Source organism: Molossus molossus, unplaced genomic scaffold (assembly GCF_014108415.1).
Source record: "Molossus molossus isolate mMolMol1 unplaced genomic scaffold, mMolMol1.p scaffold_m16_p_8, whole genome shotgun sequence".
Lineage (NCBI taxonomy): Eukaryota > Metazoa > Chordata > Mammalia > Chiroptera > Molossidae > Molossus > Molossus molossus.
Genome location: NW_023425402.1, coordinates 16,865,945 through 16,893,707, shown reverse-complemented (window position 1 = coordinate 16,893,707; position 27,763 = coordinate 16,865,945). Strand labels below are relative to the sequence as shown.

Sequence of the window (27,763 nt, the reverse complement as noted above, 5' to 3'; positions counted from 1 at the left end):
TTTTAATGGCAACTGCCATAGAAAAGAAAATTTTCTATTATTTCATTCAAATCAACTATTAACTTTAGGATAAATTTTGTGTGAGGAAAAACTTCAGAAATAAAATTTGTCACAAAGCAAAATTAGTCCTATTGGTTTTATTTTATTTCTTATGCTGTTCTTAATACAGTCAACTTATGACCAATAACAGCATGAACTAATTATGCAGGATGTAGAAATACTTTTCAAGAACCCCAGATACAAGAGGCACTAAAAACCAGGATCAGGAAACCAGCAATGACCAAGCAGGGTGAATTCTATACCTGATGATTAGCACCACTGTTCGCAACCACCACAGTCAGTCAACATTTAACTGCATAGTTACTGTCAATTATTTTTGTATCTGCAAACCCGTTGCCTATTTTATTTTATATTGTCAAAACTTTAAAGATCACACTATTAATATCATTTGCTTGCCTCCAGTCCCAATAAGTGGTTCTTGAGCCCAAGTTCTCCTCTAATAGATATAATCTAGTCTGCCACAACTCAGTTTCTTCGTACTAATTTGGATTATTAGAAGGTACCACCTAGCACTCAAGCTAGAAAATGTCAGGCAATGTTGAAAGTTTATTCTGTCATTAACCTAAGAATTAAAAGAGCAAAAGATACTAAATTCCATTTTGAATATAACAATAGAGTACTACTATCTAACCAGTAAAACAAGTCTCAAAGGTTAACAAAAATCTTTTTTCTTTTCTTTTTTTCTCATTCTGATCCATCAAAACCAGATTTGTAAGCAGGTTGTAAGTTTTTCTGTAGCTCTTGGATACCTCTAACTATAATACAACACAAGAAAGTTAAAGATGGTAACAAAAATGATTTTAAAATTTATTATTCTAAGGAGTGCCTGGCTAGCTCAGTCGGTAGAGCATGAGACTCTTAAAAATTATTATTCTAACTTTTGAGTTGGAAGAAGATAAACAAATAAGACTGCAAATACAACCCTTCCTGAGATCTGAGTTCTACGGGAATGTGGAAGCCTACCCTATGGTTAAGTCCATCTCTCATCTCCTTCCATAAGTTGTATAAAGTCTGCACACCCAAACATGCTAACACATTTATAATACACACAAAAATAATTTACACAGACATTAAGCACAAACAGAAAATGCACTTTTTTCTATTTTCTTAATTTCTTATTAGCAATAATCTTTGAAAGAAAACTTCTGAGGTTTCAACAGCTTAAGGGTCTTAACAAAGACACAACGGTGAAGACAGGCTCTGTACCACACTGCCTTTGACAGTTTTTTATAACAACTTTTCTTAAAATAATATCTTTATATGCTTGATCTTTTCTGCCTGGTTAATTGATTTTATTAACCATCACAGAAAATTTCCTAACTCAAGGATTTACTTGGGATACAAACTCTATTAAAGGTAAGTATAAAAATATAAGAAACTTTTCCTCCCTGATACACAAATTCTACTAATTACATAAAGATGCCGTTGCTTCATTTACAAATATACAAAATTTATTAGAAAAGCGTGCCTCCTACATTTGTTATATTTTCATCTAAAGGTGTGTCAAATTTTCATTGCAAAAAGAAAAAAAGGCAGAGGCAGTACTTTTATTTAAAAAATGTTTCTAGCTAGAGAAATAGTGTTAACTATAATTTAATAGCAATTTTTATTATGGTCAGGATTTTTTTTCTTCTTCTTTTTTTTGGTATTAGCTAATGTACCAAAAGAAAAACAAGCCACAATAATTTTAGTGTGCTTGATGTAAATTCTTTGTCTTTCAGAATATACTTTTTCATAGTTATAACACACTGGGTGTATCCTTGGTTGTGTGACTAACCAAAAACACCTTGTATGAACTCCAGCACATGTTATTCAATTAAGGGGTCATCATCATCATCTTGTAGCTGCAGTCGGGAAAATGGCTGCGGTGCTGACAATCTATTCTGCATGACTATGAAGAGGCAGGTCAGAGTGGTTAAGACCAAGAGTGCACCAAAAACAATTCCAATGGCTTCTGGGAGTTTAATGCACCACTGGTCAACTAACAAACACTTAATCTGACCAAAGGTTCCATTATTGGGATGTGGCTTTAATCCCAGGATGTGGCACATCAGAGGATAAATATCCACACTGTTAACTGTGTAGTGTCTGTAGCCTCTGTGAAATGCAGGACCGTGGGCAGCCAGAAATGGGTGCATACTAGGCAAAGAATTATCATAACCATGGTCACCCACTGAAAAAGAACAAAATGATGTTAGTAAATAAGATCACTCTATTACAAAATAACTTGCTTTACGTGTAAATATACTAGAGTCTTGCCAGTGTAATTCCCATCCATTACAGAATTCTGATTAGTTGGACCAGACAGGGGCCAGAAGTAAAAGTTTTATTTACTTCAACTCAGCTATGTTCCCTTTTCCATACACATGCCTCTTTGCTCAACTGGCCATGGCCTCGGGCTTTAAAACTATTTCTCAATCTTATGTCTTTATCTTTTATTTCACCTGTTAATCTCCAGCACTGTCTGCAAAAGCCCACTGCAAACGGCACCAGAGATAAAAAGGGTGGTCCAGCTGAAAGTCCTGAATAACTGGGGAGAGCAGGAGTGAGTTAAAACCAGTGAACGGTGAAGACATGCACCTGCAGACTCCCCTGTGTCAACTGCTTCTGTGATAAGAAATGGGATTATGTATTATATAATATACTACTGTTACCTGACAGTTAATGAACACCTCAACGCCTGGAGGGCCAGGTGATTATGAGTGTCACAGACAGGATTCTTACACTGAATGTGAAGTCTACCCAGATGACTCTGATTTGTAATGCCACTAAAAGTCTAACTCAAAGAAAAATGTGATGGCCCCTACTAGAACTCCAATACCAGATTCTCAAATTTTAGCTTTGTTTTTACCAAACACTGCCTTTTACTGTACACCACTTGCATTTAATAAGCTCCCACTTTCACATGAAGTTCAGGGACTGAGTAATGAGTATACTAGTGTTTATTATTCTTTGATTGTAAGTTTAAAATATTTCATAATAAAAATGCATATGACCAATATAATAAAAAGCAGAATATAATACTATGATTTAAATAATGTATAAATATGCAAGTATATGTAATAGGAAAAAAAAGATCAGAAGGGCAAAAAAAACTCCCACAATTAACATTTGTCTGTACCTCTCTATTGAGGGATTATGTATAATTTTTGTTCTCTTTTACAAACTTTTCTGTATTTTCCAAGTTTTCAACAACGGGTATATGACATAAATATAAATAACATGGAATTCCACTGACCCTGGTGCTTCTGAACTGCTCTAGATCAGGGATCTGCAGACAGTAGCCCCTCCGCCTAGTTTAGCCTTCCATCTGCTTTACTAAACAAAATTTCGGGGGAACACCCACCCCATGTCAATTTATTTACACATTCTGTCTATGGCTGCTTTCCTACTGTAAAGGCAGAGTTGAGTAGTTCAGAGAGACCAGGGGCTCACAAAGCCTAAAACATGTATTTACTATCTGGCCACTGACAGTAAGTTTCCTGACACCTGCTCTTGACCACAAAATCAGATTTCAACAAAAAAAGTATTCAAATTGAATATAACATATGGATATATAAGCTTGTTTCAGGAAAGACCTGTAACTCTTCGCTATACATTATTTCAGTTTTAGGGGCGATTCTGATACATTTATTTTGTTTACCCAGTACATTTTTGTGTGTTTACTTTCTGGTTCTTGCCCAGTGTTCTAAACAGCTGTAGCACTCAGGGTAACATTAAAAAAAAAAAAGAGAGAGAAGTCTGAACAGGCGAGTCTTTCTCTGTTTCCTTTGTTTCTTTAGTTTTCTTTTCTGTTTCCTTACTTCTCTTTCATTTTCCACAAATGAGAACCAATCATGAAAGTTACCGAGAGTAACGACAGTTTTGGTAAGAAACTAAAACTACACCTTCACCCTTAAGGTCACCCAACCTTCTAATGTAAGGGTGAAATTGTGGTTACTGAGAACTGCTATCAAATAAAAACCTGGGAATTATATGAAGACCTCACAATTACCTAGTTGAAAACTGAACTAACTACACTGCATCAACATCTCTAAATCAAAGTACCCTGTTAACAGAACAAGTCAACGTATGATTTATTCCTAGAAAATATCCTAAATTAATACTTACATTTTAGTGATGATTTGTTATGCACAATTGTCCAGCCTTCATCAGCAATCAAAATAATAGGCTGAATGCGATCATTATGTTGGTAATGAAACCTGGCAGGAATGTCTTCTTTGAGATAAACATTCATGTGAGAGCTACAGTTTTTTAGTTTGTTATAAACCTCTGTTCTATCTGAAGAAAAAAGAAATAGTAAAGGGAAAAAATCATGGTTGACTGATAAGGAAAAAATACTCCTAATTAGAATAACTGGAAAAACATCCTAAACAATACCATCTATTGAATTACTCTTAAGTCTTTAAAAAAAGGAGAGAATAATCATCATGCCAGTGTTGGGACACACACACACACACTTTTCAAAGCATTCACATAGCTCCTTTTTCATTTTATTATTCCTGGTGGACATTTTAAACAAAGGGGATAACTTTCACATCTAGCTTCCTCAATAAATATTAACTAACTACATATTCCTACTAATCACTAATTCTAAGATGAGTAAAAGAAAAGGCATATCTCACACAAAAATTCAAAATGTTTTTAAGGGTAAAAATTTTTTTTTTTCCATGTGTGTGAATAATTATGAAATATATCAAAAAGGAAAGAAATAGTCATTCTGAACCTAAATCTTAAGCTAATGCTTTAAAACTTGTAAAGTTGGGGGGAGGGACACACACTCTCACTCTGAGTAAGGACAGAATATCTGGTCCTGAGCTACAAAAGCCAGAGGTTCATTCGTTTACAAAACCCTCCTCTTCGATCCACTGCCCCCATCCAAATGTCCCTTGGCTAAAAGCTTACTTACTTCTTTTGGGAAGTATCGCAGCCACTGGGGTCAAATCTATAACAGAGTAGTCTGACTGGTTGACGCAGAGATCCAAGTTTATCAGTCTGTCCTTAGAACACTGGGTCATCCCGTGATCGCTTGTAATGATCACATTGAGATTTTCCCACAGTCCTAACGTCTTCAGTTTGTAAACCAAGTCACCAATAAGGTCATCTATGTCTTTCAACACTCTGCGCATGTGTTCTTTGTCGTCTGGTCCATATTTATGTCCACTTGCATCTGGTTCTTCCCAATAGAGTGTTGCAAAAGTAACTGGTGGGTTCGAATTGCTCAGCCACATGGTAATATTATTTAGCCTCTCCTCAAATGACACTGAGGAGCTATAATTCATAAAATAGGAAGGTGTGGTATTGTGAATGGGCACGTCGGTACCAGGCCACATAGCAGCAGCACTTGATCTGTTTTCCTGAAGCTCATTGGTCACCCAAATAGGTACTGCCTCATTCCACCAAAAGGGGTCCCTGTCATTAAAGTCAGAAAAATGTTTCTTGGTGTTTACATCATACATGGAATTAGCTACAATGCCGTGGCTTTCTTCATACAAGCCTGTCACAATACTATAGTGGTTTGGAAATGTTTTTGTGATAAAAACATTTTCAACATGCTCTACTAAGACGCCTTCTTTGATGAAATTCTGGAGATGAGGAAATTCATAGTTCTGTAGATAGTCAGCTCTGAAGCCATCAAAGGACACCAGCAGTAACTTCGGTGGCAAACTGTAGGAAGAGTTACCTCTACAAGCAGTTATAAGTCCAGAAAGTAACAGTATTAATAGTAACTTCATAGTGAATGTGTTGAAGAAGAGCAATCAGGGGCCCTAAAATATAAAAACACAATACATAAGCAGTAATATTTGGTTTGGATTAGGTTTCAAAAGTTTAATCATCAAAAGGAAACCAACCTGTATAAACTTTTATATACAAGCTTTACCTCTATCAACTTAAAAATTAAATCATGTCATGTACTGAAAAGTAACTGAATAAAGCTAAAACTGGAAAAACTGAGAACTGCCTTTACTTACCCAGGTTCCTACTCATATACACCCTGCCAGCCTTCGTGCTCTGCGGGGGGATGGGCCGCTCTACACTCCATGTCACACCCCTGTCTGGCTACCTTGCTCATCTGCAATTAGAAATCTAGAAAGTATTCTAAAAGCTTAATAAGAACAGATGGAGAAACAAAAATTATCCTTGTTCACAAAATAGAAATAACGCCAAGCTTTCAGAGGCTCCAAAGAGGGCGGTTATTTTTCCCATTTAATGACTAGTATGACAGAAATAGGTGAATTCTACCATATTGGCCCACCACCAGTTCTTGTCGGCATACAGTTGGAGAGCAAGAAATACATATTACTTGAGAGAAAGGTCCCACTCAATCTGTTCCTATCCAGTATGCACATGCGATTGACCAACCGACAAAGCCTACGGGGACTTGGAGGCCACAGTAACTGCCGAAGAAATCCCACAGCTGTTGAAAAGAATTTCATCACCACATCCCTTTTGGACTTCCCTTTACTGTCAAAGACGTAACTATTCTCCCTAGCACCTCAGGCTCAGAGCTCTCCCTGAGTTTTCATTCTTTTGTAATACTCCACAAGTTCCAAAAAGACCTTTCCCCTAATAAACCTTCCTGCCTTCAGACTGTCTTCTTTGGGCCCTAAAACAGAAGGACATGTGATTTAGGAAGAGTGCTTCACTGCAGACGGGCAGGACACCTCTCCATCACGAGAGAGGAGCGAAGGGGCGAGCTGAGAGTTGGAGGGCTGCAGGTGAAGGGAGTTACAAGAGGCAGAGTCATGTATTGAGAGGGAGTAGGGTGGTCAAAGGGTTGGAGGTTTGAGGAACAGAGAGGAAAGGCCAATGTGGAGAATGGAAGTGAGTACAAGGAAGTAGGATCTGTGGTCCATGTTGACAGCAGGTGCCGCGAATGTTCAGAGTGACACCGCTGACTGGTTTTCTCTAGCAATTCCCTGGCTCAGGCATGAACAAAGTAGGCAGCTTGAAACTGAAGTATGATGAAGGAAGCTGAAGTTGATAGCATCTAAATGGCTGACATTTTAGCTGCAGCACCTAAACTGAAACTAATATAGATGCCAAGTAGAGAGGTTTTTTAGACTATAGGTTCTGATTAACTCAAAGAATTGGTGATTTTTTGTTTTTGTTTTTTATCCTCACCCGAGGACATTTTTGCATTTATCTTCAGATAGAGCTGGAGGGAGAGAGGGAGGAAGAGAGAGAAGCATCGATGTGAGAGAAACACATCAACACAACCCCCCCACACACACACACACAACCCCAACCGGGGCCAGGGACAAACTGCAACTGAGGTACATGCCCTTAGTGGAACCGAACCCGGGTCTCTCTGGTCTGCAGGCTGATGCTCTAACTGCTGAGCCAAACCGACCAGGGCAAGAACTGCTGTTTTAAAAGTAACTTTCATTGAGAACTGCAAGGATGCCAGGTTGTGGTCAGAATGAGGGGAATGAATTCTTCATGTCAGAGTGAGAAGACTGGAGGTATGGCCCTGGGGATATGCACCTAGAGGTCCCAGGCATAAACAGCAATGAGTTAACTAATATCATGATGAAGTTCACAAGTCATTTATCATGTGTTGTTCTTTCTCCCAACCAGACTGCAATTACCTGAAGGCACAGACGTTTTTTCTTTCAAACATACCACCTAGATGATCTGCATAGTCATTCAAATACTCCTTGATCGGAGCTGTAACCCTCCAAAACCCAGGGACTTAAGATTCTGAAGATCAAAGACACGGAATCTTGTTTGTGAGGGTCTTGGGGTCTAGAAAACCTCCAGCATTTAACCTGAGACAGGCTGCCTTCTGAGCGTGGTGCATGGATTCCCTGCTGCTGGTGCCATCCAAGAGCCCACGCCAGCGTGCAGTGACAAAAACCACAGCTCAGCAACTGCAGCCGCCAGGAATCTAGACAGCAGTACTTCTCTTCTCATCTAGTGTTTGGTGCCCCCTGACACACAGCTCATCTCTTCCCTCAGACAGTAACAACCGGTTCAGGCAATTATATCCGCGGGCTGCGGCCTGGGTCCGTGATCGTGGAACTTAATGGAGGGCACACAGGCCTCTGTGAACACTGAGCGGATTCCCAGGTTTCTCTCTGAGTGCAGCCACTTCCCTATACCAACATATCTATTTCCACTAACAGGGCACTAAAATAGCAAAGAAGTGGCACACTATCTTAGAGATACTCATAAATCTATTTTTAAAAAGTTCTTAATTTACTGCCCTGGCTCCTCCCCGAGTAACCATTCTACTTTCCCATAAATCCCACTGCACAAACTATTCTGCGGCCACGTCAAATCTGATATATGTCAAACTGAATACATTCTCTGCAGCTCCAAATTCCCCCTTTCCTAAGTCCCCTACTACCTTAAAATAGCTTCACTGCTCTGGGTCCCACGGAAAGGTCCTGAGTACACCAGCTGCCAGCCTAGTCAACTCTGACTTTCATATCTATTACAGCAGGGCTTTTCAACCTTTTTCATCTCATGGCACACATAAACTATTTATTAAAATTCTGCAGCACACCAAAAAATATATTTTTGGATGATCTGACAAAAACAGATATAATTTTGATGCATTCATACTGGACGGCTACTGTTGTGTTGGCTGTTATATTTTTTTTTTTTATTTGACAGTCTAAGGAAAAGGGGTCAGGGCCCCTGACTAAATAGTCAGGTACTACATGTTTTAAAAATTCTTGCAGCACCCAGGTTGAAAATCGTTGTACTATAGTATAGTAGACAGACGATTCACTGAGTGGACCTTCTTAAAAGTTCAGCTGTTCAGCTCTGGCCGGTGTGGCTCAGTTGGCTGGAACATCATCTCATGCACTAAAGAGTCACAGGTTCAATTCCTGGTGAGGGCACATACCCAGGTTTTAGGTTTAATCCCTGGTGGGGATGTGTATGGGAGGCAACCAATCAATGTTTCTCTCTCTCTCTTTTTCCCTTTCCTTGCCTCTCTCAAATCAATAAAAACATATCCTTGGATGAGGATTAAAAAAAAAAGTTCAGCATCCAGTTTCCATACCTAGGAAATTCTGATCCGGTCACTGTAGAGGCCAGGGACCTGCATTTTTAAACAGCTACCCATTCTTTTCCATCTCCACTGCTGCCCTATTTCTTCAAGTCCTCAATGTTTCCTGTCTGGAACACTTCTTTCTTTTAACTGGCCTTCCTACCTCAATCACCTTCCCCTTTCTCACCCAATATCTGCTCCCAACTTAATCTCCCTGGGCATAGCTCTGTTCATGATGATCCTCTAGACACGTGAACATTACCCCCGCCTTTCAGAGGGTAATCAGAGGATTGTCTGGGGCTTTGATGTGTGTTAATGCAGGACTGGAACATTCAAAAGTTCAAGTCTCCAGGCTAGTTAAAACAAGAATAGAATCTTTCCCTCAGATCTCAACCTACTTGATTTTAGTCATTTAGTAGCTTCACTATCGGGAGTCCATTTGATTTCTTCACTCTATTCCTCATGGTCTGTGATCCCTTCTGAGTTACTTTCCATGTGCAAAAAAACGAAACCCACTGTCTGCCCTCTCTCACACAAAATACATACGAATCAAAATGTTTTTTCTCCAGCCCTGGCCGGTTTGGCTCAGCGGTTAGAGCGTCCACCTGCGGTCCGGAGAGGCCCGGGTTCGGTTCCCGCTAAGGGCATGTACCTCGGTTGCAGTTTGTCCCCGGCCCTGGTTGGTCGTGCGGGTGGCAGCCACTCGATGTGTCCCTTTCACATCGATGTTTCCCTCTCTCTCTCTTCCTCTCTCTCCCTCCCACTCTGTCTGTACAAAAAATGGAAAAATGTCCTGGGATGAGGATTAAAAAAAAAAAAATGTTTTTTCTCCAAATCTTGAGTGAAAAGGATGCTCAAGGTGCATGGGCTGTTTATCCTGACAGGGTCAGTAATCCCTTAAAACACTGCTAGAATCTAAGTGCCCCAGTCCTTTTCCCCAGGATTAGCAGCACAGACAACGTGGAAACCATAAGGATCCCAGAATTTGAGCTCAGGCTCACTAGATGGGCAATCTTAGGCAGACCTAACTCCTCCCAGTTTCAGTTTCCTGGTGTGTAAAATGGGGATGCATAAAGTGTTACAGAATAGAACCTAAATTTAGTTTCCTCTTACCCATTCTAGTTACAAAGCTGTTATGCTGCAATAATAATTTTAAAAGTCTGTACTATGACAGGCAGATGGTATTATTGTGAAACTATAAAATAACTGGAAGTAATTTAGTGTAATGCCTTCTTTTTACATATGATGAAGTTGAAGATCAGTGGCTGCCCAAGCTCAGAAAGCAATGAGTAGCTTTACTGTGCTCTTACAAATTTCTTGTCCTCAAGTTTATGAGTTTAGGAACAAGTTAACAAGTCCAGTAATAATCTTCAAACTATTACCAGAATTTTTCCTGACAGAACATCTTTCATTAGCAGTGCCTGTATCCATGCCTACCGTATACCGTTTCATTTTAACAGGGAGTGTTAAAGTAGAAAAAAACACACCAGTGAGATCCCAAGTAGTTTTCAATATATGAAAATCACTAACAGTTATATTAGAAAACACTGGGAGACATTCTATAATTTTTCAAAGCAAATAATAATAATAATAATAATAACAACGAAGGGGAAAGAAAGCATACTCATCTGGACTACATCCAAACATCCCCAACAGCAACCAGAAGTATTAGGTAGTCGTCTTCACTTGAGGGCAAAAAACACTACCTCACCTGGGATGACTTTCTTACCTGGATGGGATGCATGTCAGGCAATTCTCACTGGCATTCTTAGCCCATATGAAGTTGGGAGAGAGTATAAACAGTTACAGGATGCGGTGAAGGGTATCTGTCACCATTAACATGCCATCCGCTCCATAATACGAAAGCCTTATTTTAAGCACTTCACAAATATTATTTGTAATGAAGCTCGTATACAGCTTTTAAAAAAAAATTACCGTCGCCCTGGCCAGTTTGGCTCAGCGGTTAGAGCATCGGCCTGCGGTCCGGAGAGACCTGGGTTCAGTTCCCGCTAAGGACACGTACTTCGGTTGCAGTTTGTCCCCGGCCCTGGTTGGTCGTGAGGGTGGCAGCCACTCGATGTGTCCCTTCATGTTGATGTTTCTCTCTCTCTCTCCCTTCCTCTCTCTCCCTCCCACTCTATCTGTACAAAAAATGGAAAAATATCCTCGGGTGAGGATAAAAAATAAATAAAATAAAATAAAATAAAATAACCGTCTATGCACACAGAAAACTTAGGTGCTTTCCTTTAGATCATTACTAGTTATTATCTTAATAGTCCAAGCAAAAAAAAAAAAAAAAAAATAGCTATTCTCTAAAAGACTTTCTCAGTCTTTTTTAGGATTCTAAATCATTCTCCAATTTTCCAGAGCACACAAAATTATCTAGCAAGGACCTTCAAAAGCAGTTACAGTTATGTTACCTTCTACAGAATAAAATGCCTCCCTTCGTGTTTCCATCAACATTTCTCCCATTTTGGAGCTAACTTAAAAGGAGGAGATGGTTTATTTCTATTAACTACATTTCCTTAAATTGCCTGGAACAACCTCTGGAAAAAGGAAGAAAGAAAAGGCAATCAGCATATTAAAAACAGCAGGTGAGTGCCTATAGTACTTGGCAAGATTTCAGGCTTAGGTCCTCCAGATCGCCTGGTGGTTCAGCAAAACCCTTCTGGAGTCTGGTACAGCCGTGAACGTGCCTGTCACCAGCTGTCCAAGCCCGGACACACCACTGCTCCGAGCCTGCCCTCCCTCCTCTGTATAAAGAATGCTATCATCTCACAGGGCTGCTGTGCTCAGAAAGGAAGTATTGTTCGCAAAGTGCTTAACACACAGCGCCCGGCCTATAAAAGGCACTTGCAGTCGTTATCGTCCGGTACTGTAGGAAACTACTTTTGAAGATTATATAAGGACCGCAATCTCCCATCTAATATTCAGACAGACGCAGGTCGCTGCATTCTTTCCGATCACGCGCCCGCCCCGCCGGCCTGTCTCTCCTCCTTTTCACCTTCGCCCACCTTGGCCCCTCCCAGGGCCTTCAGCCAAGGTCCCAGCCTTCGCCCTTCACCCCGCGGCCCTGCGCCACCCAACCCACCTGCTCAGCGGTCCCGCCGCCGCCCACCCCGCCCTCCGCCTCCACCAGCTCAGTCCGCGGCGCCGGTCCCTTCGCGGACGCCCCCCCGGCGTCCCAGAATGTGTCCGGGGGCGGCGGCGAAGAGGGGTGCTTCTCAGCGCCTCTACTTTCCAAGCCTCTAGTGGACTGTCAGAGGGTGGCATTTCCCTCCAGAACCCGTGCGCGCGGGGTTCACACTCACCGGCCGCCGCTTCCTTCCAGCGCGCGGAACCCGCCGCTCGTGGGTCCCGTGGGCGAGAGAGACGCGAAGGGGCAGGGGCGAGGCGCTGCTCTTCCCGAGGCGCCTGCGCAATCGCGGGCGCCCCCACGGCGGGGAACAGCCCCCACCTCCCGGAATCGGCTCTGCCGGGGGCGCGGCGGAGTGTGCGCAGCGGTCCCGCGCCGCCTGCCGAACAGGCTTCGAGCCGCCGGCGCGGCCGACGGTGGTGTCTGAGACACGTCCTCCGATTGGCTGCCGGAGATGCCTTAACTATAACTCCCTTTGCGATTGGTTAGTCTCGGGTACAACCTGGCGACAGCTGCTTTGGTGGAGTTGAACTGGACTTAGCAGAAGAGGTTAGTTCCTGTCTCTCACCAAGCCTTTTTTTTTTTTTTGTCATCCTAGGTCTGAGTGCCCTTCAGGGGACGTGAAAGGAAGTGAGTCCCAGAAAGGCCCTGGCTATTGCCATCTACTCCTATTGCCACGCCCACTTTGCTCCTAGTTAATGTACACCCTGCGGCATAGGTGTCCCCAGGAGAAATGACTTTGGCTGCACCAGGGCCTGGAACAAACCTAGAGCAGCGTCAGCCAGTCCCAGTGAGCTGGGATAAATACACTGTAGTTCTACCACAGCAGTATCTGTCTGTCTTACTATGCAGGTGAGCACCTGTACACGAGAAGTGGAGCAGTAGGCAGTTTACCAGTCAAGTTACAGGAAACAGAAACAGTCCCCGCAGTGGGGAATTAGTAATCGGTAGCTGCAAAAAAAATGGGCATTTCATTTGACAGACGCATGGGGGGGGGGGGGGGTTGTGCTCATCACTTTAAATGGAAGCTTAGTAACTTTAAACTTACTAGTAAAAACAGAATGTACCAAACAGAAGTAGATGTATTTGTTAACATTTGGGTTACCCAGGTATACTTGGCAAAGAGTATATAGAATCTTTTTCTCTTTGTATCTGCAGTGCCAAACATGGGACCTGGCATAGAAAAGTACTTACTAAACGATTATTGAATTTAATGGAATGGTTTAAGGTGCTCTGTATTCTAGCATTGAAAATAATTTATCCCATAAAATTCTGTTACCCGAAAGGGGACCTGGCCCTGAGTGGGTCTCCCTTGGGCCAGCCTGTAGTGTGTGGGTTCTTGACTTTGTGCAGAAAAGATTTCACAACACTAATCCAGGTGACTCTGAGGATACGTTTATTAAAGCTGGGGACAGTGAAACAAGGAAGGGCTTAGCATAAAAGAAGCAAGAGGAGAGCCCAGGCTGGGCTGCCTTGGCTCACTGGGAAGTCAGAGAAAAGGGGTCTTGGAGACAGATTCAGGGGGTTAGCCCAGGGTGAGCTGCTGCTGCCCATTGCTCCCCTGATTGCAAGTCTCCTGGGGTCCCTTAAAATTTAGACAATGCATGTCTGTGGGGGAAGGTGAGGGCATGCTCCCCAGAAGGAGAGCTTGCACTGGGTCATTTGTCTTGAGAGTTTTTAATGTCTCTCTTGTAGGCAGGAATCACAGGGGTATATTTCAGCAGAATATTCATCAGTTTTTCAGAGGTACTCTTTCAGGGTCCTACTCTCTGCTGATTGGTCGGTGCCAGGGCAGGGGATCACTAATCAATGCAGCTGTTCCTGAGGCAGCTATGGAATCATTTGTCTGGTTTTGCTGCTTTTCTGGGCCTTGGGCTAAATACAACTGAGGTCTAGATGTTATCCTTAGGGAGGAAAGGTTAGGGGAACCAAAACACATGACGAGTGATATGGTGATATGCTAGGGGAGGAAAGGTTATCCTGGGGTCAAGGTCTTTGTTTTCCCGTTTTTGCCTGTTGCCAAAACTTTTTGCCTTGGAGACCTTCTGTACCTGGCCCATTATCCTTGCTCTGCTCATGTCTGTCTAACTGCCTACCACACCTGGATTATTAACCTGCAATAGTGGACCTTAGAAATTGTGGGGGTCCAGAAGAGTCACCCCAAATGTGCCTCTGTGGTATGCAGATTGTTGAGGTAAAGGAATTTTAGCCACCCACTCAGTAGAAACTTCTGCCTGGCCCCTCCCCCTTAACAGCCTAGAGAGATTATCAGCCGGAAGAGATTATCAGCAATAACCTTTTCGACTCACCTTTATAGAAGGAACAACTTTAATTTATTAAACATCTGCTCTTCTTATTACCCTACAATGACCCTTTGGAGCCTCCAAGGCACTTTACCTCGTCCCTAGGTCAGAATGTCTTATATACCTCAGTCCCCCTTTCTGTCTCTGACCCTCTACTGCGCTTGGGTCTGAACTGATCATGTATCTGGGGTTCCATACATATGTATGTGTTAAATTTTGGTTATTTTCTCTTGGAAATTAATCTCATGTCTATTTGATTATTAGACCAGCTAGAAGATCCTTCAAATTCTGATGTTGGCCCCCTAGGTCTTTTTTTTTTTTTTAATCCTCACCCGAGGACATTTTTTTTCGTTTTTTGTTCAGATACAGTGGGAGGGAGGGAGAGGAAGAGAGAGAGAGAGAAACATCAAGGTGAAAGGGACACATCAGGTGGCTGCCACCCGCATGACCAACCAGGGCTGGGGACAAACTGCAACCGAGGTACGTGCCTTTAGCGGGAACCGAACCTGGGTCTCTCTGGACCGCGGGCCAATGCTCTAACCGCTGAGCCAAACTGGCCAGGGCTGGCCCCCTAGGTCTTTAGAGTGCAGTCATCACCAAGACCTCGGAGTCCGGAGACAGCTGCAGAAACAAACTGGAGCTGGGTTATTCTGTTGGTTAGTAGTTTTTACCTTTATAAGTTAATTTAGTGTCAAACCTCAAGGCTGGGGGTGTGCACTGCTGATTTGGGGCATCAGGGATTCCCAGGCTGTCAGAGCTGGAAGGCCCGGCAGAGGCCAGGTGGTTCAGCCCCTAGCATCTGAGTTTGAATACTCCCTCTGTTACTCAGTCACTGAGCAATCTTGGGCCATTGTCTCAACCTACTTGAGCCTCCATTTCTCATCTGAAAAATGGGCTCTTTTACAGCACTGACCTCTCAGGATTATTGTCAAGTACATGAGATAAGCAAGTGAAGTATACTGTCTGACACGGTAGCTCTCAGTACTTATTATTCCTATGAAATATTCCGCAACCTGAACAATGGTCAGGGGAAGGCTTGTAACAGAGTGAGATGCGGGTTCTCTCTGATGGTGTTCCGGCCAATAGCTCCTGCTGTAGATGTAATTAACTAGAGGAATTCTGCTTGAGCAGCCCCTCTGTCAGCACAGAGGTAGGGAAATATAGCAAAAGTAATGACTTCAAAACCAAACTCAAATCGGGGGGACCAGAAACAAAGGGTTTTAGAAATTTTGCACTTTTCCTTGGACCCCTTTTTGGTGACTGTTTACAGTCCCCACACCTTTTCACCTCACCTGCCCTCCCTTCCCTTGATATATAAGACACCCAAGTTTTGAGCTCTCATAAAAAGATGGATTTGAGAATTAGTTCTCTTATCTTCTCTAGCTAGACCGGCACTCGGACCTTGTACCTATAGCACGCTGAGTTCTGGGGAATTCATGTCATATCCAATTTAGTGAAAAAAATATTCTGGCATCTGGGGCATTTGATTAGGCATATGCTATTTGTTCATTCATGAGGTGCATGATGGCTTAAAGAGTACACAAAACTGACTGGCACATAGATCAGATGTGGAGACAGCAGCTGGATGGGCATCAGAAGAGAAAAGCTCCCTTTAGCCACTTCCCAAGTGAATGGGTCAGATCAGGGAGCCCTATGCAGACTGTCTCCTTCTTACAGGTGATGGGGTTGGGAACAGAGGGACAAAGTGATGCATAAGGATCTTTCAGCACCAAGCCTCTGTTAGTCTCCAAATAGTCAGCATTTCAACCACAAATGAAACCCTGTTTCAGTTGGGCTTAAATAATAAGGATGTTTAGAATCTTGTTAAACAAGAAACAAGAGGTGCAGAGGTAGGGCAGGCTTCAGGACTCGTTAAATTAGTAACTCAACAATATCACCACCAAGTACTGGGCTCTTCCTAACTCTCCACCCAGCTGTTCACAGAGTCGGCTTCTGGTTTTTTTGCATTAGCGATTAACATGAACTAGCAGAAAAATTCTAAATCCACCATTTATAAATGAATGTTGTGTCCCACAGCTAACTGACTGGGCTGTGTTTACAGAAACCAAGTACAACGAAGGTCTCTGCCTCCATGGCCAATGTCAGGTTTGGAAGCAGCATGTTAAAGGCAAGTCTCCCCCCCCCCCGTCCCTGCCCCTCTGTCCCCCAGTATCTAGACTCAAGATTTAGCATTTATTTATTCACATAAACTATTTTAAATTTTTACCCTGTTTTCAAAATCAGAGACAGCCCTTTATGAAATTATTCCTTTTTTTAAACTTCTAATTACACAGACAGGGGTGGGTCAGAAGTTAAAAGTTACAGAAAAACTATTTCAGAACAAGAACCACACCCTGCCTGATTCCTGTCCACTTCTCAGAAAAACAATTCCTGTCCACTGCTCAGCTCCGATTAAACAGCGAAACCGAAACTTGTCAATTGAATTTCACACCACTGGGAGAGGATTTGAAGTTTCACTTTTAATATATATCAGATGTTGGTGTAAAAAAACATAATACAGGTTTTATCTGAAATATAAGTGGGACAGGACCTTAAGAATCATAGTACTTTAGTGATTTTCAAAGTTTATTTAACTAAAACTCTTTACCCACTACATTTCCAGCAGGATTACATTTAAATAATCTCAACCAAGTATGATCGGACACTATTTTTAATGGCTCCTGGTAAAGGTGATTCTGTATTATCATCGCCAACTATTTAGTGTTTTCACGCTAAAGAAATGTTTTCAAGTATTTAATAAAGGTGTGCGAGAAACAGTATAAATTACTTTGAGGCTTCCCTATTGGCAGTGTGCTCAGTTTTTCAAAAGGTACAAAAACAAGTAAGATTCAGTACCTTCCCTCAAGGTGCCTCTAATCTAGAAAGCCAAATGGAGAGGCTAGTACTCTATTGCTTTGCCTGCCCAGAATCCATTTGCCCGTCTTCTGATGGCCCCTTAGGAACCATTTCATTTTCACTCTTAGTCATGGGAGTCATTCGGGCCAACCACAGCTCCCCTCAGCTCCAGCACGGACTCCTAGGTGACCATCCTGGTTTGCCCTAAACTGAGATGTTTCCTGAGACACTCTTTTTGCTGATGAGGCAGGATAGTAAGAAGCTAAGAAAACTCCCTGGCAATTTTCAGAAGAAACTGAGACAGACAGCTGAACAAAGTAGCCGTGCAATTTACAGCCAGAGACAGAAGGTCACCTCCCTGGAGGTAACTGTAGGTCTCGGTTGTATTTCAGCTCCACACCCAGAAAAGCAACAAAACCATGTGGGCAACACCAGGGCCACTAACTCACAAACCCCTTCCCTGGTGCTAACCAGTCAGTAAAGACCACACACCTGGAAAACTAATGAATATTTTGCTGAAACCCTCCCCTTTGACCTCCCCTAAGATTTCCCTCTGCAAAGGAGAGATGAAACCCTCGGGACAAAGGGCCCAGAGTACTCTCTCCCTCCTGGGAGCATGCCCACACCTTGCCCTTCCTCTTCTTCATCCCCAACAGGTGTTCATCTCCTGAACTGTAAGGGTCCCCAGGAGATTTGCAACCAAGGAAGCAATGGGCAGCACAGCTTTTCCCGGGCTAACCCCACGAAACTGTCTCCAAGGCCCCCTTTTCTCTGACTTCCCAGTGAGCTAAAGCAGCCACGCCTCGGTTCATTTCTTTCCTATCACATTTTTAGGGAACCAAAGCTACCCAGCCTGGGCTCTTTTGTTGCTTCTTCTATGCTAAGTCCTTCCTTCTTACACTGTCCTGAGCTTCAATAAACCTGCTTTCCTAGTCACCTGGACTGGTATTGGGAAATCTTTCCTGCACAAAGTCACACACTACCGGCCGGCACTATGCAGACCCATTCAGGGTCAGGTCCTCTGTCCAATACTAATGAAACCAGAAGAGTTCAAGAAAAATTGGCGTGAGCTGGTTGCACGTACTCTGACCTGGCCTATTAGAGCCCATTCCACTCCCTTGACCACAGGGATTGGCACCCTGATGGACATATGCCCCAGGCCACACCAAAAAGACTTGATCCTGAAACTTTTGTTGAAACAGTTGAGAAAGATTCACTTTTTTTTTTTTAAATTCTCACCCGAGGACATTTTTGCATTTATCTTCAGATAGAGTTGGAGGGAGAGAGGGAGGAAGAGAGAGCGAGAAACATTGAGGTAAGAGAGACACACCGACTGGCTCGGGGACAAACTGCAACCGAGGCACATGCCCTTAGCGGGAACCGAACCCGAGTCTCTGGTCTGTGGGTCGACGCTCTAACCGCTGAGCCAAACCAGCCAGGGTGAGAAAGATTCAGTCTTTTAACAGCAGCTAAATAGGTAGACTATAAGCCTGTAGCTGCTGGTGATCACCATTGTCACTGCAAAGTGAAAGTCCACCTGGGAATGAAGCCAACACAGAGAACGCAGAGCCAAGAGATGGAGCCTGACCCCTGATGACATTGAGCACTTGGATCTGAGTTTACCTGAAGCTCCATCACTACATGTTCCCATTCACGTGACTCACTACATTCTCCTTTTTGAAAAAGACTAGTTGTAATTGGGTTTCTATCATTTGTATCTAAAAAAGGAGATACGAAAAACAACCATTTGCTTACATTATATTCTCAAGTAGTGCAAATGCTGTAAGAGAAACCCAAAAGAGGGAGAGGGTAAATCATACAGCGTTTCAGTTCAGCTGAAGGAGTTGGGAAATGGATCCAGGATGAGCTAGTTTTTCATTGGTTCTTGCAGGTTAAATGGTTTAGTAGTTTCTGATCACATTGCCATAAACTTAGTGACTTAGCACAAAGGTTTATGTCACAGTTCTGCAGGTCAGAAGGCTGGAATGGGCAACGGGGCTGCAGTCCTTCTGGAGCCTCTTGGGGAGAATCTGTTTCCTTGTCTTTGCCAGGTACTTTCCTTGACTCGTGGCCCCAATCTCTGTCTTCAAAAGCAACAGGGTAGCATCTTCTACGCCCTCTCTTTCTGACTCTGCCCTCTTGTTCCTTCATAAGGAACTGTTAGTGTAGGCAACTAGATATTAACAAAAGAGGCGAGCAAAGGGAATCCGACATTAAGCATAATAAACTAGGGAGCAGACTCCTGCGTGCTTCCCTAGGAAGTTACAGCTGCACACACTCCTCAGGGCACCTCCTCAGGGAACCACTGGTCCTCCCCCAAAGATCACTGCGGGAAGGGATGGAACAGTACAGGGGGGCAGCGGGGTAAGCACATGCTCAGTGAGAGCCAAGATGGCAACCACGGGGACCTGTCAGTCTAGCCCGGGAAAAGGAAATGGATTGGTTAGAGGGTGGGCCCAGTGCAAGCCGGAAATCCTGGGAAGCTGATTGGTTAGTTTGAAAAGCTGCTGATCCTTCCCATGCTTGAGATAATATAATCCAGCTAACAAAGAGTACTCCCACCACCCCCCCCTTTCTCTCTCAGTATCATGTGCTCCCTGGTGCCTACCTACCACGTAAATACTCACAGTGCCCCCCTTCATTCTAGAAAAATGTTCTGGTTTGGATGAGAATGAATATGGTCAACCAACTTAAGTCTATCATCCTCAATACTTATTCAGTGTTACAAGGTAGGAACTTTATGTTAGGCCCTGGGGCAAAGCAAGAGACAGAGGCCCATTTTCTTGTTCAAGTTGCCTACCATCTAGTTGTAGGGTCTAAAGATGTTCATAAAGCGAAAAGGTAGTGCAACAATTAATCGGGCAACGGGGCAGCAGCAGAAATGCTAAGCAAGAGCAACCAGGCCGGTGATTCTGACCATGAGCTACGAGAAGGCTCAGATCCCGCAGCTTGGGTGCGCTGGGCGGGTGGCAGCGAGTGGCTTGCGGAGGTGAGGGAGGCAAGAGGGCACACCTAGGTCACTTGGTAGGTGTCGGTAGAGTTGGAGGAAAATGTCATTGTCTCTGCTTCATGTCAGTACTTGTTGAATCCAAGACACTATGTTAAGAAGCCCTATTATTTTATGTATCATGAAGAAAAATGGTAGCCAGTCGGCTTAAGATACATTCAGATTTCAGAGATGTTAAAATGTAAACAAAAAGAAATAAAAAGTACACCTGGAAAACTAATGAATATTTTGCTGAAACCCTCCCCTAAGATTGACTCGTGGCCCCAATCTCTATCTTCAAAAGCAACAGGGTAGCATCTTCTACTCCCTCTCTTTCTGACTCTGCCCTCTTGTTCCTTCATAAGGAACTGTTAGTGTAGGCAACTAGATATTAACAAAAGGGGCGAGCAAAGGGAAGCAAAGAAATTCAAAATTTCTGAAGTAAGATAATGTCCCTTCTCAAATATGAAGATTCTTGCTAAAGAGGCTCATTTCTGGACTTAAATGCGTTTAATTACTTTACATTTTATTTTTATTATTTGGTGTTTCTAATCATTTGATCGTTCTATAGATTTCTTTACAAGGATACTCATATGTCTCTTAGAACTCCAAAAAAGTATGTAGAATTTAATAAACATTCTTCCTAACAGTATGAGTTAAGGAATTCTCTTAACCTATAAATCCCCCCTATGGTTCTACTTGAAATCCTCAGAATTAGTATAACTCCTTTAGGGCAGCAGTTTTCAACCTTTAAAAAAAAAATCTGCCCTGGCCGGTTTGGCTCAGCGGTTAGAGAGTCGGCCTGCGGTACAGAGAGACCTGGGTTCGGTTCCCGCTAAGGGCACGTACCTCAGTTGCAGTTTGTCCCCGACCCTGGTTGGTCGTGTGGGTGGCAACCACTCGATGTGTCCCTTCACATCGATGTTTCTCTCTCTCTCTCTTCCTCTCTCTCCCTCCCACTCTGTCTGAACAAAAAAATGGAAAAATGTCCTCAGGTGAGGAAAAAAAAAAAAAAAAAAAATCTATGGCACACATAAACTAATTACTAAAATTCTGGGGCGCACCAAAAAATATATTTTTGCGTATCTGACAAAAAAAAAATGGGTATAATTTTGATTCATTCACACCGGACGGCTACTGGTGTGTCGGCTGTTGTCACATTTTTAAATTTACATTCTAAGGGAAACGAGGCCAGTGACCAAATAGTCAGGGACTGCACGTTTTACAGATGACAGCGGCACAGCAGTGTGCCGCCGCTCACAGGCTGGAAATCGCTGCTTCCAGGTATTTAAGAAGCCGGACGTTTTAATTGGGTTGAGTCCAGATAAAATAATATATGAGTTAACGATCTCCCTCGAATACATTAGCTCCCTGTTTCCCAAACTTGCAAAATCACAGAATCACCTGTGGCTTTTGTGAGAAATATCTGCAGCCCCTCTCCTAAAGATTTGGATCCAGTAAATCTCACGTGGCATCTGAGAACAGGACATCGTGGGGACACTGATATGGAAAGAGGTCGTTGAGTGAAACATGGGGGCCCTTTGCGCTAAATGGAAAGGAACCTCGTATTGGCATGGGGCAATTTAAAGTCACTAATTGCTTAAGTCAAGGAAGGGGGCCGAGGATGATAATTGAACTTGGAAAGCCTGCAGTGTGCTTTTACATAAGGGTGTTACTCGGCTTTCACAACTGGTCTGTAAATAAGTGTGCCGTTTGTATCTGTGTTATTCCTAAGTCACAGAGGCGAAGGCACTCACCAAAGGGTCTATGGAAATGTCAGCGCTGACCCAGCAACACGGGCGGGGGCAGTAAATGAAGGGGGCACTTTCTCCTGACGCCCACCCAGCTTCTGTCTGCACTGCACACCTGACCTACATAGCAGTCACTTCCGTCCCCTCTATCAGCCATCATGCACCGAAACATATGCGGTAACATGTGCCCCAGATGCCGGAATATTCAAGTTTCACTAAATCGGACCTTGCATACATTTCCCCAGAACTCAGCCTTCCCTGAACATTGCTCAGGCTGGGGAACATTTCACGGTGATAATAGTCACTGATCGTTACCATGTCAGACGATGTACTTCACTTGCTCATCTCATTTACGGTACAACAGTAACCCTAAGAAGTCAGTGCTGTAAGAGGGCCTATTTTTCAGATGAGAAATGGAGGCTCAAGTGGGTTAAGACACTGGCCCAAGACTGCTCAGCTGCTGAGTGGCAGAGGGAGTATTCAGACTGAGGTCTGGCGGGTGCTAGGGATGAACCGCCTGGCCTCTGCCGGGCCCTCCAGCTCTGACAGCCTGGGAACCCAAGGGGCCCCAGATCAGCAGTGCACAGGCCAGCCTTGAGGTTTGACACTCAGTTAACTTACGGAGGTACAAACCACTAACCAACAGAAGAATCCAGCCCCAAACTGTCTGAGGAGCCGCTTCCAAGCCTCTGGCGTCTTAGTGACAGCTATACTCTTAGAGTATAAAGCTCAGACCCCCGGCTCAGCACCCATCTTTCCTAACCGCGGAGACACATGCTAACAAGACAATATCGGCGTATCATAGAGGAGGCTGAAAAATATAGCGTGGCTTTTTAAATGACACCCAAGATTTCCATTAACTTCGCATTTGCTTTGAACTGCCTTATTTGATTTAGGCTGATTTCCATTCCTAAAGATACCTGCCTCCTTTCCACGAGCGAATCTGGCCGGGCCCTTTCTTACTTCTGACCTGTCATGAATGCAGTCTGCCTATTAACCTCGGTCATCCGGGTCAGTTATGGAATTGGTTTCGTTAGACATAATCACATAGCTTTGCTCCAGGAACAGAAGCCCTAGGTATCGTGATGTTTTCTGACATCCATTAAACATAAAAGATATACTTGTTCCATTGGCATAATTTTTCGGAGATACGCAGAAGGCTGCTTCTGTTTCCCAGAGTCATTTTTCTAGAAGGAGCACACAGTGGCAGTCATCGTATTGTTCATGCTCCCTGAAGCTAACGTCACACAAGCAAAATGGGAACTTTGAGTAAAGGTAACTCTTTCTAGTGTAACACGAACGTTAGCAAAGAAACAGAAAAAATGATTGTTACAAAATTATAGTTCTAGGCGAGAGCACAGAGTTTGGAGTGGCTGCCTGCCCAGACCTGGTTCGGGTCTGAACAGATTCTGCAAACCCAGAAACAGATTAGGTGGCAAGAAATGCGGTGAAGCAAACTAAATGGCAAGAAGAGGACATCCAAGTCTGCCCTCGGCTCCAAGGTACCACCTCAGTGACAAAGGAGGTCGATCCCGGTCCTTCCCAGAGGTCAGGGCCGTCCTGACTTCTTACCACTGCTGCTGTAGACAGTAGTGGTGCCAGTACTGACTCCACCCAGCCACTGCAACCTAGCTCCCCACATGACCCCACCGTGGTTTCCAACTGCTCTCAGGAGCTTCTCAACCACAGGCCCAAACGTTCGCGAGGGCCACCTGTTATGGCTCAGCGTCTAGGAACTCAGTGGAGTCACCACACTGCTCCCCAGGATCCCGTCTTCTCATTCTCCCCTCCATGTAATTCATCTCAGCACTCAGATATTCTTGGGACAATGAGCTGCTTCACTGTCACCTTGGATTTTTAACAGGGTCATCCGACAATTAGCGGATTTCCCCCCAGAAACTCATGCATTTCATGTTACTCTGCCGTGTCTTCCAAATAGGTGGCGCTACTTACGTGTACACTCAGGCAGGACTTCCCAGAGACTCAAGGAAGTTACCCAACTGTATTAGTTGGCTGGGGCTGCTATGGCCAAGTTCCACCGACTGGGTGGCTTAAACAAAAGGAAAGTATTTTCTTACGTTTCTGAAGGCCAGAAGTCCAAGGTCAAGGTGTCAGCTTGGCTAGTTTCTTCTGAGAACCTCTCTTTTTGACCTGTAGTTGGTCATCATTTCTCTGTGCTCGCACACGGTCTCCCCCTTGTGTCTGTCGGTGGCCTAACCTCCTCTTCCTGTAAGGACACCAGTCATAATCGATTAAGGCCTACCCATTAGACCTATTTTACCCTAATTACCTCTTTAAAGGCCCTATCTCCAAATACAGTCACATTCTGAGGTACTGGGGGTTAGGACTTGAACATATGAACTTGCAAGGGAGACACAGTCCATCCCAAAACACAGCCTACTCGAAGGGGCTGGTCCACCTGCCTGTATGACTTACCTGCTTACAGGGTGTCCCACGCTTTCTGGCCAATGTCACATGACTACTTGCTAACATCACCCACCTTTGTGATACAAATAACTCTGGCTTCATAACAGCACAGCCTGCCTCCCAATATCACCTACTTGCAAAGCGGCCCCCAGTTTGTTCTTACCACCTCCAGCAAGACCCAAGCCACCTGCTCTTCTTCCCGGGACCCAGCTATATCCACCTCCTGAGCCCCTTCCTTCCTCTCCTGCCCCGTAATGTCTAGTCTTGTTTCATTTTTTAAAAAAATACATTTTATTGATTTTTGGAGAGAGGGAGAGAGAGATAGAAACATCAATGAGAGAGAAATATCACTTGGCTGCCTCACACATGCCCCCTACTAGGGATCAAGCCCAAAACCCAGCCATGCACCCCAACTGAGAATCAGACCAGCGGCCTCTTGGTAGAGTACATGGGTCAACACTCAGCCACTGAGCCACACCAGCCGGGCTTCATGTCTAGTCTTTTTCAGCAGCCAGATAGAGCTGCCCAGTTAGTAACTCACTTCCGGCGGCCTCGCCTGCTCAGACCTTACCCGTGGTCTCTCATCACTCAGAAGTAATCCAGGCTCCCTGCAGGTGCTGATGGTGAGCATGTCTCCTGATCCCCAACTCGTGTGGACCGCAGTTCCCTCCGACCTACTACCGTGCACACATCATTGTTTAAAAACGGGCCTCTCTGTTCTCAGAGACAGGAATCGTCCTCCACACAAGCTTTGCATGTCTCACCCCAGACTCACTTACTCTCTGCTTAAAGAGAAGTTCTCTTGGTTAGTACAGGCCACACAATTGTGGATAATGTAAAATGTTTTGTAAAAACTTAAAATGATAAGAATAACATTTTTACTAATTAAAGTTATTTTCTGGAAGAACTTTTCTGGTGCATTTAAGGCACCCTAGGTAAATGGTTATCTTATTTCTCAAAGGCCTACAGGAAAGGAGAGTATATACAATTTTTCAGAAGCCCGTTTTTTGTTGTTGTTGTTGTTGTTTAAAATCTTAATTGTGAATTTTGCCAAAACCAGTTATGTGACTACAAACTAGTTAATCCCTTCAAGTCCTTCGTAAAATGGAAAAATTTGTCATCCTGAAAAGCTGTACGATGTTCACACAGGACCTACTCAAATGAGACAGTACTTTGAGAAAGTATTGAACAGGTCAAAGACGAGATACATTTACTTTTTTGGCTCACCTGAGTATTTCGTGCTGTATGGGAACGAGGGCCCCTCCTCTAGGCGAGATGGGCAGCGTCATCACTGATCCCTCACACGGCATTTGGTTGGCGTTTGTTCCAACACTGATTTCTTCTCCGACGTTTCCTTTCAGTTTGTAGTTTGCCGCCTCAGCGCTTCCTGGAATAACGTGAAGTTACTAGAAATAGCACTTGAGCCCTGGCCGGGTAGCTCAGTTGGGTAGAGCATAGTCCTGATACACTAAGGTTTTGGGTTTGAACCCAGGTCAGGGCACATACAAGAATCAACCAATGAATGCACAAATGAGTGGAACAACAAATCACTGTTTTTTTCTCTCTCTCTCTCTCTCTCTCTCTCTCTGTTCCTTCCTTCCTTTCTCTCAAAAATCAATAAATAGAAATTTGAAAAGAAAGAAAATATTTATAAAAAAATAGCACTTATTTTTATATACTTAAATCATGCTTTAAAAATTTAAGCCCTGGCCAGGTAGCTCAGTTGATTAGAGCATTGTCCCACTATGCCAATGTTGTGGGTTCCATGCTCGGTCAGGGTGCACACAAGTATCAGCCAATGAACGCAACATAAGTGGAACAACAAATCGATGTTTCTCTCTCTCCCTTCCCCTTTCTCTCTCTCTCTCTCTATCAAATCAATTAAAACATAAAAAACTCAACAACACTTTGAGCTCTGTGATGTATATTTTATTAGCCCTTTCTTTGCAGCCCATGATTTGAAAATGGCTGAAGTCATTTTGCAAATAAGGAAGTAGAAAACATGAAAATAATCTAGGGCATGAGTTTATCCTTCTATTAACTCACCCATCAACAACCACCATTCCCACCACGCACATATTTTTTTTTTTTTTTTTTTTGGTGTCTCAATAAGTCTAGAATTCACCTGGAATGAACCTAAAAATATTTCTTCCCTAAGAATGGTATATAATGTATGAAATGGTTATTTCTACGGCTATTTAAGTGTATGAATGACTAAAGAAAGTTAGAGACCAAAAGGTCCTTTTACTGAATTCAACCCTGCCTTTTACATGCGAGAAGCTTTAATTTCCTGCTTAATTCTAAATAGCAAAAGGGAAACAGCATTCCTTTCCTGGGGCCCTCAGAAAGCTGTCCGGCTACAGTGTGCGCCTTTGTATGGCTTTCTGGGGCACACTTGTACATGCTTCTCGGGTACTGGAGAAACTTCCTAAGTAGTGGAGCAGGCTTGTCACCCAAGTGCCTTCCCTCTGAGCAGAGCCATGTGTCTGGGTCCATTCACTTAGCAGGCTGGCACAGGTGCACCCCGACCTTGGGGCAATTAGTTGAGCACAGAGACTTTCTCTTCTACAAGACGAATGTCACACCCCCACAGCTCCGCACAGGGCGTTTCTTTGTTCCGTGGTGGATTAGGTGGGAAAGGCAGGATGTCTCAGTCAAAATCCTTTCATTCGATACATTATTGAGGGCCTACTGTGGGTCTGACTCTGTGCTAACCCAGGGAAGAAGAATGGTTAAGAGCTGGTTTCTGCAAAGACCTTGTGATCTAGTGGTCTGTCAACCCGACTCTGAGAATATCACCACGCAGATGCCTGGGTGGCGGTGCATCATCTTGATTAAACTTATCAATCAGCCATTTCCTGGTCTTCATAACATCCTGGAATGGCTTCTGTGAGAATGAAACTTGGCGGCTTTTCTTGTTTCGGCCGTGGAGGGAAACAGACTCATCGAATGCGAAAGCGGGAAAGTACCTTGGGAGACACGTGAACCCATCCCGCCTGCTGGCCACGTCAGGAGGCTGAAGCCCAGAGAGGGCCAAGCCCAAGATCACAGCCCCTGACTGTCAGGCCTGGAACCTCCACCTGGGCTCCCATCGCACGTGCTGAGCTCTTTCCTCCCCTCTTCACGTCCTCATAACTACTTCTGTCTTTAAGGAATAACTCAGTGCTCTGGCGCAATCCATCTAACACTGTTGTCCAGAGAGCAGATGTTTGGGGGATTCTCACCGGTGTTCAGGCATCC

At 43.7% G+C, this 27,763-nt stretch overlaps 1 protein-coding gene and 1 long non-coding RNA gene across 3 annotated transcripts; both read right to left on the bottom strand.

Moving 5' to 3' along the window:
• ENPP4 (ectonucleotide pyrophosphatase/phosphodiesterase 4) lies at positions 1-24,261 on the bottom strand. Of its 2 annotated transcripts, none has more exons than XM_036248976.1 (4): positions 24,175-24,261; positions 4,970-5,828; positions 4,171-4,341; positions 1-2,233 (listed from the first exon to the last, which is right to left on the bottom strand). In XM_036248976.1, exons 2-4 carry the CDS (start codon positions 5,793-5,795, stop codon positions 1,869-1,871), a joined length of 1,362 nt encoding a protein of 453 aa, XP_036104869.1. In that variant the 5' UTR covers positions 5,796-5,828; positions 24,175-24,261; the 3' UTR covers positions 1-1,868. The 2 variants fall into 2 exon arrangements, with proteins under 2 accessions (XP_036104869.1, XP_036104868.1); XM_036248975.1 differs by lacking the exon at positions 24,175-24,261 and adding an exon at positions 12,376-12,496.
• LOC118621623 lies at positions 24,257-27,763 on the bottom strand. The gene is made up of 3 exons (XR_004957740.1): positions 27,748-27,763; positions 25,751-25,910; positions 24,257-24,323 (listed from the first exon to the last, which is right to left on the bottom strand). It is a non-coding gene; the product is annotated as an uncharacterized LOC118621623 (long non-coding RNA).